This window comes from Toxorhynchites rutilus, chromosome 2, assembly GCF_029784135.1.
Source record: "Toxorhynchites rutilus septentrionalis strain SRP chromosome 2, ASM2978413v1, whole genome shotgun sequence".
Taxonomy (NCBI): Eukaryota; Metazoa; Arthropoda; class Insecta; order Diptera; family Culicidae; genus Toxorhynchites; species Toxorhynchites rutilus.
The window spans coordinates 137,805,812-137,819,132 of record NC_073745.1 but is presented as its reverse complement, the minus strand read 5'-3'; the positions used below and the strand labels follow the sequence as shown (position 1 = coordinate 137,819,132).

Sequence of the window (13,321 nt, the reverse complement as noted above, 5' to 3'; positions counted from 1 at the left end):
TAATGAAAAACAACATTTTGTTAGTTGCGATAGATGCGTAGAAATATTCCCTATCAAGTGATGCAAACATCTCTCCTATCCAGTACGAAATGTTCGAGCTATAAGCATTCGAAATCTTTCATTTTTTCCTGCATGTTCTGTGTTTAGGTTTTCATTTTACCCTCCATATATTCCGGTTAGACGTAGTCCCACGTCAAAAGCATTGATTGCGCGGCTAGAAGGTAAAATATACTCAAAACATCCTTCTGCACTGTTTTTAATTCGACCGCTGATTGTAGATATCTGAAAAAGTAGAAGCAATTATGAGAAATTGTTATACAAAAAAATCCAGAAAATTACCTGCCTACAGTGAAGCGCGAGCAGCTATTTTGCCAACGAATGCATTTGTCACCAAAAGATATGATTTGCTTTGTAAACAAATTTGTTTTTTCACGAGCAATGGCCGAACAGCAATTTTGACATTGCGGTCCACCTATAGTATAACGCCTTGGTCTTCACCATCATATCGAACGAAACAAAAATTCATAACTTATTTATAACTTTCATTACATTTCATAACTTTGAACAAAGTTTAATAGCTTATTCAATGTTTATTCTAATTGGCATTGTAAAATAGCGCATTTCAATCAACTTTCCTTGTGGTTTTGTGGTTGTGGTGAATATCGCTCCAGATCTTCCAAAACGGAAAAGTGATGACTTAATTTGTTTATTTCAGCTTTGAAGTTTTGGGTGCAACTCGACCCATATCCATAAAACTAATTATTGAAACGATGTGTAACCGGAAAATCTTTGATTTGTGAAGTGGTTGTTTTGAAGATTTAGGTTAATCTATTATATAGTATAGGCCCAAAATAATAAAAATACAATGTTACAATCATTGGAATTCTCGAGTGCAAATTAAAACGCAGTGTGACTTAGACCTGCGTGACAAATGTGAAAACCATGATGTCTTGGAATTCTACTTCAGATTTGTTCCAGAAGCACGATTTCAGGAACTAATAAAACATGTTCATTTTATTACTTCTTTGTTTAAAACCACAAATATTTATGAGCAATTGTTTCAGTTATGAAAGAAGTGAAATCAAAGTCAAGGAACAAAATCACTGACAGTCATTTGGAAAACACGCTTCGCATCACTATCTCTCACATTCAAGCTGATTGTTGTGATTATAGCAATCAGTGAATTAAGCAACGCACCCTAGCAATGCATAGCAACCTCATTTGTTTATAAAAAAAAAACTCTTCTGATCATCAACCTAACCAGACGTATACTATTTTACTCTGCAAAGGTTATGGGCCCAGAAGAACTGTTTCAAAGATAGATAAGTTGTATCAAGTGAATCAAGACAATTTTCTGAAGATGACGGAGCAGCTGAACAGCGATGGTGGAAGCGGAGTTGAGTTGACCGCTAGAAGCGGAGCTGGAGAACCGGCTACCAGAATCGGAGCTGAACTGCCGATTGCTGGGAGTGGACGAATCAACACGGTCGCTATACCGATCATGGAGAAGCTGAAAGGTCGAGAAAATTATTCCACGTGGGCGTTCGCGATGAAAATGATGCTTATTCGAGAATGTTCCTGGTATGCAATTTCACCTAGAGAAGGTCAGGTAATCGACGAGGAGGTCAGTATAAGAGCGATGGCCAAGATTTGTTTGAGCCTGGAGACGACAAATTACAGCCTCGTCCAGGACGCAAAGGACGCCAAAGAGGCTTGGGAGAAGTTGAAAAATGCTTTCCAAGACGACGGGCTGACAAGAAAAATCGGGTTGCTGAGAAAGCTAACATCGATTCGTTTGGACGACTGCGGCAGCGTGGAATCGTACGTTGACGAGCTGATGTCCACGGCACACAAGCTGGCTGTAATTGGTTTCAAGGTCGACGACTCATGGCTGGCTGCGTTGTTGCTTATGGGGCTCCCTGATCACTATGAGCCCATGATAATGGGACTTGAGGCATCGGGCACTGCGTTGACATCAGACGCGGTGAAGGCGAAAATTTTACAAGATGTGAAGCTGCAGAATGGACTCAAGAACAGTGGCGGAGACGGACAAACCGAAACAAAACGGCGTGGCGGCATTAACATTAACAAAAGGACGACACGTGCCACATTTGCAAGAAGCGTGGGCATTATGCAGCAAAGTGTTCTCAAAAGCAAAATCCTCCAAAAACGTTTGGTAAAGCATTGTGCAGCGTTTTTGCGATGGGCGAGGTAAGCAACAAGGAGTGGTACTTTGATTCCGGTGCCACGTGCCACATGACTCGTAGAGGCGATGATTTCATTTAGCAGCAGCAAATGGCGCACGCGGTAGGTACAGCGAACAACGGAAGCATGATGTCAGTCGAAAAGGGAATGGTCAAGTTGGAGCTTAATGAAGGTCCTATTGAAGTCAAGGAAGTGCTGCAGATTCCGGAACTGGCCACTAACCTTCTTTCGATCAGCAAAATTTGCGAGAAGGGACTGACGGTGGTATTTAATGCTGACAAGTGTGAAGTTCGCGACAACGACGGGAACGTAATCGCATCTGGTACACAAGCAGGATGCCTGTACATGCTGAACCGAAAGCATGAGCAAGCACTGATGATGAGTAGCACGGACATCTGGCACATCTAGGTCATCTCAATGGTCAAAGCTTATCGAAGTTGGTGACAATGGCAGATGGCATCGAGTTGGCAAATGACATCATCCCCTAGTGTATCGCATGTATCGAGGGTAAGCATGCACGTAATCCTTTTCCTTCCAGTTTGTCGAGAGCAGAAGGATTATTGGATTTGGTCCACTCGGACCTGGTTGGACCCATCGAAGTCGCTTCTCTCGGTGGCAGCCGGTATGTGATGACGTTCATTGATGATGCGAGCCGGAAGGTGTTTCTTTATTTCCTGGAACGGAAAAATCAAGCCCTTGAAGCCTATGAAAACTTAAAGTCCATGGCCGAGCGTCAAACAGAGAGGAAACTGAAAGTTCTGAGAACGGACAATGGAACCGAATATGTCAATTCATTTTTCAGGCGCAGCATGGCGAAAGATGGAGTGCATCACGAAAAGGCTTGTCCGTACACGCCTGAGCAAAACGGTGTTGCGGAAAGGATGAACCGGACACTCATTGAGAAGGCAAGAAGCATGCTGAACGGTTCGCGCCTACCGAAGCAATTTTGGGCAGAGGCAGTTTCGACAGCAGCGTACCTCATCAACAGAAGCCCGGCGAGGTCACTCGCAACAACGCCAGAAGAAGCTTGGACCGGTAAGAAGCCCGATCTGTGACATTTGCGGATTTTCGGATCGCTAGCATTCGTTTACGTTCCAAAACAAAGAAGGAAGTTTATTTTTAAAGTAGTTAACGGTTTGCTGCCTCGATATTTGTGTGATCGAGTTGAAAGAGGAAGTGACTTTCATAGATATAATACTAGAAACGCGAATGAAATAAGAACACCACTTTTCTTAACATGTGCTTCACAAAATTCTCTATATTTTAAAGGAGTAAATGTTTTCAACTCGATGCCAACACATATTAAACGTGCAACAACACTAGCGGAATTTAAGAGTTTGTATTTCACACGTTAAGGCTGTGTTTTCCTAACAGCTGAAAGTTTTTTTTTCAATTTTTTTTATGACAAATATTTTTTGACTGACAACGTTTTATACGAACGGATATCTTAATGTGAACAGTTTTCTTGATTATTTTTTTTTGTTTTTAATATTTTCAACCTGACGAAGTATTTTTAAACGGATTATATTGTTTATACAATTTTGAACAATTTTTGATTTATGTTATATTTCTTGTTTTCAATTTGTATTCGTCTCTATTATGTCTATCATGATCTTGGTGATGATGGACTATTTTTACTTTTTGTTGTTTTTGTTTTGTATTAGTTAAAAAAAAAGTAGTCTACAAAAGTTTGAGCCCCGCGCGCGTTTCACAGATATAAAGGATATAAAGTAAAAGTTTTTTTTTAAGAGCCGGTCTAGGAATTTTTCGTAAATGAAAATTTCTCGACTTCTCTGGATGAGGATATTTATTGTCAATCCAAAACAAGGCTGGCGGTTGGACTTGTGCTTTGGTGGACCAATTGGCTGCAAGAGTCTGGTCGGGACCGTATCGGCTCTGTGGCGGACACGACTGGGTATCGGCTTGGGTTGTTTTTGACATTGCAATACTATATACGAATTTATATCTGTAAATAAAATCAGTTCGTTTTCTTTTGTTAAACTGGTTTCAATGCTGAGAAAAATAAATTATCTTTTAGATAACTCGTCTTGCTCAAACCTCTGTAGGGGAAGGAGGCGGGACCATCATCATCATCATCATCTTTAGGAAGAAGCTTGACGCGAAATCCCAGGAAGCGATATTCGTGGGATACCCCGATGGTACCAAGGGGTACCGAGTGTACGATCCAGTCAAGCGTGATATACGGATCAGTCGTGACATAATTGTGGTACAGGAGGGAGAACCGCAAAATCTTGTGGAACTCAGCGGGGATCAACAGCAAGTGCAGTTCATGGAATTGTATTCAGTGGAAGAGCCAAACGCTAGCGGCGAGCTACAGCCGTTCGTGTAACCGGTTGTCAGCACTGGCGATGGTGCTGTCCTAACTCCTAGTCCTAGTCCTAACTGAAGACGAAAGTGAAATTGGCACGTTCGACAGCGACTCAAGTGATCCTGAGTTCCTGGATGCCTGCAACGAGCCTGCGCTCCCGTCGCAATTTGGTAGACCAGCTGTTGGGCAGCAAGGGTTTAGGCGCAGCGAGCGGGAGCGCCGTATTCCTGGCAAGTATTCAGATTTTGTTACGTTTAGTTCGTTTTCTAGCGAAATTGTTTCCCCCACACTGATGATCTCCAAGAAAACGTTCGATGATCCTCAAAGTTACGAGGAGGCGCTCAAATAACCGGATCGCGAGCAGTGGATCGCGGCCATGCGTGAGGAGTTAGCAGCTTTGGAGGCGAACGAAACGTGGGAAGTTACCAATCTTCCGAACGACAGAAAGTCAATCAGAAACAAGTGGGTATTTAAGACTAAGCGAGGACCAACAGGTGACATCGAGCGGTACAAGGCACGTTTGGTCGTCAAAGGGTGTTCGCAGTGGCCAGGAATCGATTACGACGAAGTGTATTCCCCGGTGGTACGATATTCCACCGTCCGATACCTTCTGGCGCTGGCGGATAAACATAAACTTGATGTAGAGCAGATGGATGCTATTACTGCGTTCCTTCAAGGCAGTCTGGCGGATGAAGTTATTTACATGGATCTGCCACGAGGATTTGCTGGCACTTCGAAACAAGTCTGTCGGTTAAAGAAGGCACTGTATGGGCTCAAGCAGTCGAGTCGTGTGTGGAACAGTCAGCTGGACAAGGTGCTGAAAGAGTTCGGACTGGAGCAGTCGAAGGTTGATCCCTGTCTGTACTTCAGGATCGACAGTGGAAAAATGATTTTCGTCACAATATACGTGGACGATTTCATAATATATACCAACGACACCAAGGCAAAGCGGAAATTGAAATCGTTTCTTCGTGACCGCTTCAAAATGAAGGACCCTGGCGAAGTGAGTTTCTGCCCGGGACTGAGGATCATTCGAGATCGGAAGGAAGGAAAACTGTGGGTAAATCAAGTGCACTACATCGACAGCACTTTACGAAGGTTCAAAATGGAGAACTGTAACCCCGTATCTACACCAGCGGAGGTGAGTGTTAAGTTGGACAAATCAATGTCACCGAAAACGCCGGACGAGATCCGGGAAATGAAGGAAGTTCCTTACCAGGAGGCAGTGGGCTGTGTCACCTATCTGGCGCAAGCAACACGACCGGATATAAGCTTCGCAGTAGATCAAGTCAGCCAATTCACCACGGATCCTGGACGAAGCCACTGGAACGCTGTCAAGCGTATCATGCGATACCTGCGAGGAACAAAATCAAACCGACTCACATATTCCAAGGGAGGCACGGATTTAATTGGCTATACCGATGCCGATTGGGGAGGAGAGCCGGATACCAGGAAATCCACAACGGGATACGTTTTCACGTTCATGGGAGGAACTGTGTCATGGAACGTTAAACGGCAACCGACCGTTGCGCTGTCCTCGTGCGAAGCGGAATACATTGCGCTTTCCCGCACAATACAGGAAGCACTTTGGTGGCACTACTTTCAGTCACAGATTTTCGGTGCACAAGGGATCCCTATCCGATGCGACAATCAATCCGCCATCTGTATTGCCCGGAACCAAGAATACATTGCCCGAACCAAGCATCTGGACATCAGATACCACTTTATCCGAGATGTGATGGAGCAAGGAGTAGTCAATCTAGAATATGTGAACACGAAGCAACAACCTGCATTTATGGATTTACGAAAGCCCTGGCGAAACAGAAACTAGAAGACAATAAGAAGCTAATTGGATTCGTTGCTTAGGAAGGAGTGTTGTGATCATAGCAATCAGTGAATTAAGCAACGCACCCTAGCAATGCATAGCAATGCATCATTTGTTTATCGAAATAAATTTTTAATACTCTTCTGATCATCAACCTAACCAAACGTATACTATTTTACTCTGCAAAACTGATTTAGATAAAATGGCTAAATAAAAGTAGTTCGAGTGAAATCAAAACGGTGTTGGAGTATGTTTGTATTGAGAGATTTTCTAGAAAAGTGATCCACAGTGAACTGCGGATCCACAGTGAACTTAAAAAAAACATTTACTACCTTTGGTATTGTTATATGCCCAAGAATCGATGTTTTAATGTTGTTTCAAAGTCGTTTATTTCATTGACAAATACGTCTCATGTGTCAATTCAGGAATGGAAATAAAAGTAAATTGAGAACATACTTGAATATCTGGTGATATTTGAAGGAAAGTAGAAAAAGAAGAAATTGTTGAGAAATCTAGCAATATAATACAAGAATAAACAGATATATTTGCCTGTAATAATTATTCGACATATGATACATTGAACGCTCATTCCAATTTACGATATTAAAATTTCATAACTAATCAATACAGGTTTCAGAATTCTTCATGATATTAAACGAAAAGAATACGTTGAACATTATTTTAGTATTCACGATTTGTGGAAAAAGAATAAATACCATATGGTTTCATACGAATCCGTTCCTCTTAAAGAACAGGCGTGAATGAGAAAGTGAACAACAAATATGAGACAATTGAAGTGAATAATAAACATTCTGAACTTTAAATTTTCATTATCAACATGTATTCGAAAATAAAGAACATGACCACATAAAATATTTTATTTTTTTGTTATTCTGTTCGATTCCGTCGGGATCAGAAAAATTTTCATACATTACAGCAGAGGTTAATATATCATTCGGAATTGATATGGCTGCTGTTAAAATTAAAGGTTGAGTGTCCTGGTCTTTATCCGTTTAGTTGAAAACGGAAAATGGTTGAAAACAATCCTAAAAATTCCGATTGGCCCCCTTGGTATAAACAGTAAAATAAGTTGAAATGTAAATATACAATAGATTTAAGAATCGAGTGTGATCATCAACATTGTAACAATTCCCTTATATCCCATCCCTTTGCTGAAAGATGTCACCCTCTAAACTCGAGTAAACCGCGAGTAATCGGTTTTCCACCTTACTAACCATAGTGTTAGGAAAATTATTTATGTATAGTTTTAAAACATATACTTAAGAATTCGGCTCCTTTAAACTAATGTAACTGAGCCTGTAAAAATAAACGATTTATATAAAAAATCCTAAAAATTTATTGTATTATAGAAACTTGCACAAAGAATGATAACAAATCTCTATCTTGAAGCAGCTGAAACAGCTACCGACTATGTAAAAACTATTAGGAAAGTTTCTTAGATGGAAAACACTACCAACATTCCGTCGACATTTGACCTACTGATCCTTGGAAGTGGTCCCAAACATCTCTCGTCATAAAATCACATTTAAAAAATAACTTCGACGGAAGACTAGAAATAATCAAATTACATGAGCAAATGTTCGTTTGAAAACGAATACAATCACAATGACAGCAACCAAATCAAAACGAATCAATCTCAACGTCACCGTCAACTATTCTTTTCAACGAATGTTGCTGATCCTCACCGATGAACGTTGGCTGACGGTTGGTGACTGTGTGGCATATAAAACGCTATTGTGAATGGAGCTTAACTATGCTAGTACCATCATCCACCGTTGCAAGCGGAGTAGTACAAAGCCGTTAAACGAGTAACGCCTCAATTCACACACACGACCCGAGCATATCCCCACCAACCATTCACTCACTCTTTTACGGACTCTCGTCGAGGTAAGTCGCACAGTGACTATGCCGGTGTATGTGAATGTTTTCACAAGAATTGCATGGGAGAATAATTTTCGTTACGTTACGTGACATTGCGTGTTCGTGGCGTTCATGTCGTATGTAAATCGCACATAATTTAGCTGGCTCCTCTCTCATAGGTAGTAATACTTCTATTCATCTTGACATGGGCCAAAGTGTGTCGTGAGCTTTACTCCGACAAAATCTGGACGAAGTGTCACTGTGAATGTCAGATGCTCAGTAATCAGATATCAGCGTATTGATAAGAGTTTCACATTCATGCGCTCGATTCGAAGAAAACTTAGTGCAAATCTATTGAAATATTGTGGTGTATGCAATTTTAACTGGTATTAACGGCAACTAAGCCTAACAAGTAGAAAAGTGACTAAAAACAGTGGATAAAAATAGTTCGTACACATCAAACTTATTATGTGGGCTGTGGATAATTAGAATCAACAATCCGATTGTAACCCACAGGTAGATCGGAATATCGGATAGGCAGCGAAAGAATACAAGGTATTATTTTTTTTCACTCCAAACAATGTTCTAAGAGTTTCACTCCAAGGATAAGCGAAATACATCTTGCTGTTGTATTATAAACACATTCACCTTACTACCTTGCTGTGAATGATGAATATAGCCTTGATAATCAATGGAACCTCTCGCATTTATCTGGGCCAAATTGCATATCAATAGTTGAAAACCACTCAACAATTTACATACATTTGTTTCATATCAAAAATGAAATACTTTCGATGTATTATGTTTAACTGGTTGAAAGATCAATGCAGGAAACAGAAATTCGCATTCGCATCAATGAACCGTTTTCATTACAATTACGACCAAACGACGTTTGATATCTTATCGGCTACCAATTAGTCATTATAGATTTTTTTCAGTACAGTATGAGTAACGGAGGTGATATATATCTCTTAGTAAATAGGGATAATGTACTGAATGGAGGAAGGGTTCTTACATTTGTTTTTATCGTTGCTCATTACGCGATTCCCATGGCGTTGGAGCGATGCAGATGTACCAATGTATATTTAATTATCATCGAAAATAGCATCGCATTTTTTACACGTGGAGTAATTATGATTTACATGGTTACATTTATATTGCCCAGAGGAATATCTGGCAATTCTGCTAATATTAACATACGCGGTTTTTGTATTTGCACAGAAACGTTGGAGAAAGCCCCATTCGATGCATAGCAGCATACCCGACTCTTTCTTTTGTCTCTTGTTCTATCCTACATGTGCGTTAATTCACACACACCCAACATTAGCGGTCACGCGATACGTTTTCGCTTTGCAAAGGGGTCACATTACAGTCCAAAACCAGTAGTATGATGTATTGCATTTTCACGCAACCTTGCGTAGGTGAATAATAATGTCACACGTGAGTGTAGTTAAAAACCAAATTTGTGATATCAGATGCTGCCGATTATTCCGTTTTACTGCCCCCATATATATGACATGACATATTTGACCTAAATTAATGCTGGAATATGAACTCTTTCCATTCGAGCAGCTGTTATAAATAGGACCGGCAGATTATAAAGTCGCCTTTTATGAAAATTCCAATTATATAAATAACACGATCGCAGTATTACCAAAGCCCTTCCATATCTTATCTTCTTCTTCTTCTTATATGGCACTAACGTTCCTAGAGGAACTGTTAGAGGCGAATGAACTGCAAAGTTTAAAGCCTCTTAAAAACAAAGAAACAAACAATAGAGGAACTCCGCCGTCTCAACGTAGTATTACTTGCGTCATTTTCATTAGTACTTAGTTCAGATTTCTATGCCAAATAACACGCCTTGAATGCATTCTGAGTGGCAAGCTCTAGAATACATGTGACCACAGTGCAAGTCAGAGAAAATTTCTTTGAAGAAAAATTTCCCGGACCAGAACGGGAATCGAACCCGAACCCCCGGCATGTTAGGTTTGACGCTAACCACTCGGCCACGGGAGCACTTCCATATCTCATACTGAAATTATAGAATGAGCATAATTTCCGGACTCCTACGGTACACTGTGCAAAATTAACACTTACGCCGTGTCTCGATAAATTCACAGCTACGGTGTAATTAACACATACATCAGTCTAGTACAACGTAATTGCATTTGAGCTCAATCAAAAATGATGTCGACGCCGTACATTGTCAATGAAATTTACGACATAATACAGAAGGTAACAAATCAATATAGGCTTTCAGAACAAATCTCAACATTATCGTATTTCCTCTTTTATCTGTTCATAGTCGACAGCCTTTACACTAACATTGGAAGCACTGCTGGCGCTTGGTGTAATTTGGATAGTTTTTTATAAGCGCAATGGAAAGCGTTCGAAGAAGCTCTCAGACAGCGAGAAAATTGAGCTGATTCGCAGTTGGGTTCCAGAGCCGCTAGTCGAGGAAGTTCCGGACGATCATCCGGGACTGCATACGCATCTGGTGCAGGGAAAAGTTGGAAAAACAATCAACATCGATGGCAAACAATGTCTCAATATGGCTTCACATAATTATTTGGGATTGGTAGAGGATGACAAGATCCAACAGGAGGCGATTAAAAGCTTGCGCAAGTACGGAGTGGGATCGTGTGGGCCGCGTGGCTTCTACGGTACGGTAGATGTTCATCTGGTGTTGGAAGAAAGACTAGCTAAGTTTCTTGAAGTGGAAGAAGCGGTTGTTTACTCGTATGCCTTTTCAACTATTGCTAGCGCTATTCCGGCTTACTCCAAAAGAGACGATATCATATATGTGTAAATTATTCAATACTCCATTAAAAAAGACGATTCATTCATTGTTAATTCGTACTCTTTCAGCGACGAATACGCTAATTTCTCCATTCAGATGGGACTAAAGGCATCTCGTAGTAGAATTGTCTATTACAAGCATAATAATATGGCCCATTTGGAGAAACTGCTATTGGAACAAGCAGCCGAAGATGAACAGAACCCAAGGAAGGCGGCAAGAACGAGACGTTTTCTGGTGGCGGAGGCAATCTACATGAACACCGGTAATATGTGTCCTCTTCCCAAGTTGGTCCAACTACGAAATCGTTTCAAACTGCGAATGTTCCTCGATGAAAGTATATCTTTCGGTGTTTTGGGTAAAACAGGACGAGGGCTGATCGAGCACTTTGACATAGATGTAAGTGTATACAAGTGTGTCATGTACTGAGTTAGCAATATATTGATAATGCCATTCGTACACAGAAAACTGAGGTGGATCTCAGATCGGCTGGATTAGAATGGGCCGCAGGGACGATTGGAGGATTCTGCGCTGGCTCGTCGTTTATAGTAGAGCATCAACGTTTGTCGGGATTGGGTTATTGTTTTTCCGCTTCGCTTCCTCCTCTGCTAGCCCAAGCTGCCATCAGTACACTCGACAGATTTGAGAGTGATCCGGAAATCTTCCTCGAGTTGAGAAAATGTTGCAAAAAAATCTCACAGTCAGTATAATTTGTGTTCTACAATGAAACAAATCCATTGACCAGATGCGTTATTGCCATTTCAGAATGTTGTCTTCCTTAACGGAATTCAGTTCCAGCGGAAACATGCTATCCCCAGTTAAGCATTTATACATGAGGAATAAAAAAACGTATCGTGGTTTTGAAAGTAAACTACTGAACGAAATTTCATTAGAGGTAGGTTTTGCTAATGACGAATGGTTAACATAAATTTGAAAACTTTTTGTACTATCAGTGCATCAACAATGGCCTGGCAATTATTACTGCGAAATACCTGGAAGACTTGGAGCAACATTGCCCCCGGCCTAGCATTAGAATAACAGTTAACCGCCTCCTCACCAACAAAGACATTGACGACGCATTCCGAATTCTGCAACAAGCATCAGAGAAAGTTCTCAGTGACTGGTAATTCTAAAATTTGGATTTTTTCCTCTAGCAATGACTGAATTTGCGTTTTACGATATTCGTAGGAAAACTAAGATGTATGGAACAGAATTCAGCGAAGATAAAACCGATGGAAATGAAATTGATGATTCATCTGAAAACGACAAATAATTAATGACAGCTGCTGCAGAACGAACAGTATCTTCCATACCAAATTGAAAGGCTATAACGCCCCGAAGGGCAATTCGCCACGCACTTTCATTCTTTCACTCGACCTATCTCACTTCCATAAAATCCGCTGATGACCAGAGCCTATAAGGCACATCGCAGATTTCCGAAATACAAAGAAATCTGATACAGAAATGCAATTTGAGATAGAAAGAGTGATGCCTAGGGCTCGGACATTGGAAGTCAACGCAAATCAACGGGAATCATTTTTAGATTTAGATTTATACAGGGTAGTCATTGCCTTGTTTTCTCATCAACTTTTAGAACGGAGTTTACCACATTGCAGTCATCTTACACACAATAATAATGGACATTTATTCATGATTCTAAAAGAGTATCCTTCATTTAGTAGTTTTATTCAAAAACCAATATCGGTTAGAAGTTTCACCACGATGTCTGTCCGTGGGAGCTAGAGACATTCTCAGTAATGTTGCACATACTTAGACACATAGCGATTTTGTACAATTTCTGTTGCAAAATTGAGACAGACTATACACATTAGTATTTACCACGCATTCTTTAAAAGCATTTGTATTATTTTACGGAAGCTGTTTGTGATATCATTTGAATAATTCATGTGTATTAGGTTCTGCGAAATTATCAAAAGAATCACATGCGGCACGCACCTGTTCATCGGCATCTCGTTCCAGATTTTGAAAATGAGTTTCTTAAATTGGTCCATAGTGCTCACTTTATGTTCGCTCTGCTTGACCAGCATGTACGACCGTACATAAAAGTCGAGGGGTTTAAGATCCGGGTAGCTGGGACGGCACAAAGTCTCAGTCAAATTCTCCAGACTCCACGCTTGGACGATATTCGACATTGGATACGGCTCCCCAAATCTTCATTGACGCTTTGAAACCGCGGGGATGTTTATGTGGGTCGGAGGATGCTGACCAATGTCGTTGCCCACAGCCGATCATTTTAGACATTGTGCAAGACAAAGAATTTCTC

General features: G+C 40.7%; 1 protein-coding gene across 2 annotated transcripts; it reads left to right on the top strand.

The window, feature by feature from the left end:
* The first annotated feature begins 8,510 nt into the window (after positions 1–8,510).
* LOC129769342 (serine palmitoyltransferase 1) lies at positions 8,511–12,711 on the top strand. 2 transcript variants are annotated; one of them, XM_055771552.1, is made up of 8 exons: positions 8,511–8,795; positions 10,361–10,475; positions 10,546–11,045; positions 11,109–11,436; positions 11,502–11,737; positions 11,803–11,932; positions 11,991–12,160; positions 12,226–12,711. In XM_055771552.1, exons 2-8 carry the CDS (start codon positions 10,425–10,427, stop codon positions 12,308–12,310), a joined length of 1,500 nt encoding a protein of 499 aa, XP_055627527.1. In that variant the 5' UTR covers positions 8,511–8,795; positions 10,361–10,424; the 3' UTR covers positions 12,311–12,711. The 2 variants fall into 2 exon arrangements, with proteins under 2 accessions (XP_055627527.1, XP_055627528.1); XM_055771553.1 differs by having other exon boundaries at positions 8,534–8,626.
* The last annotated feature ends 610 nt before the right edge of the window (positions 12,712–13,321 follow it).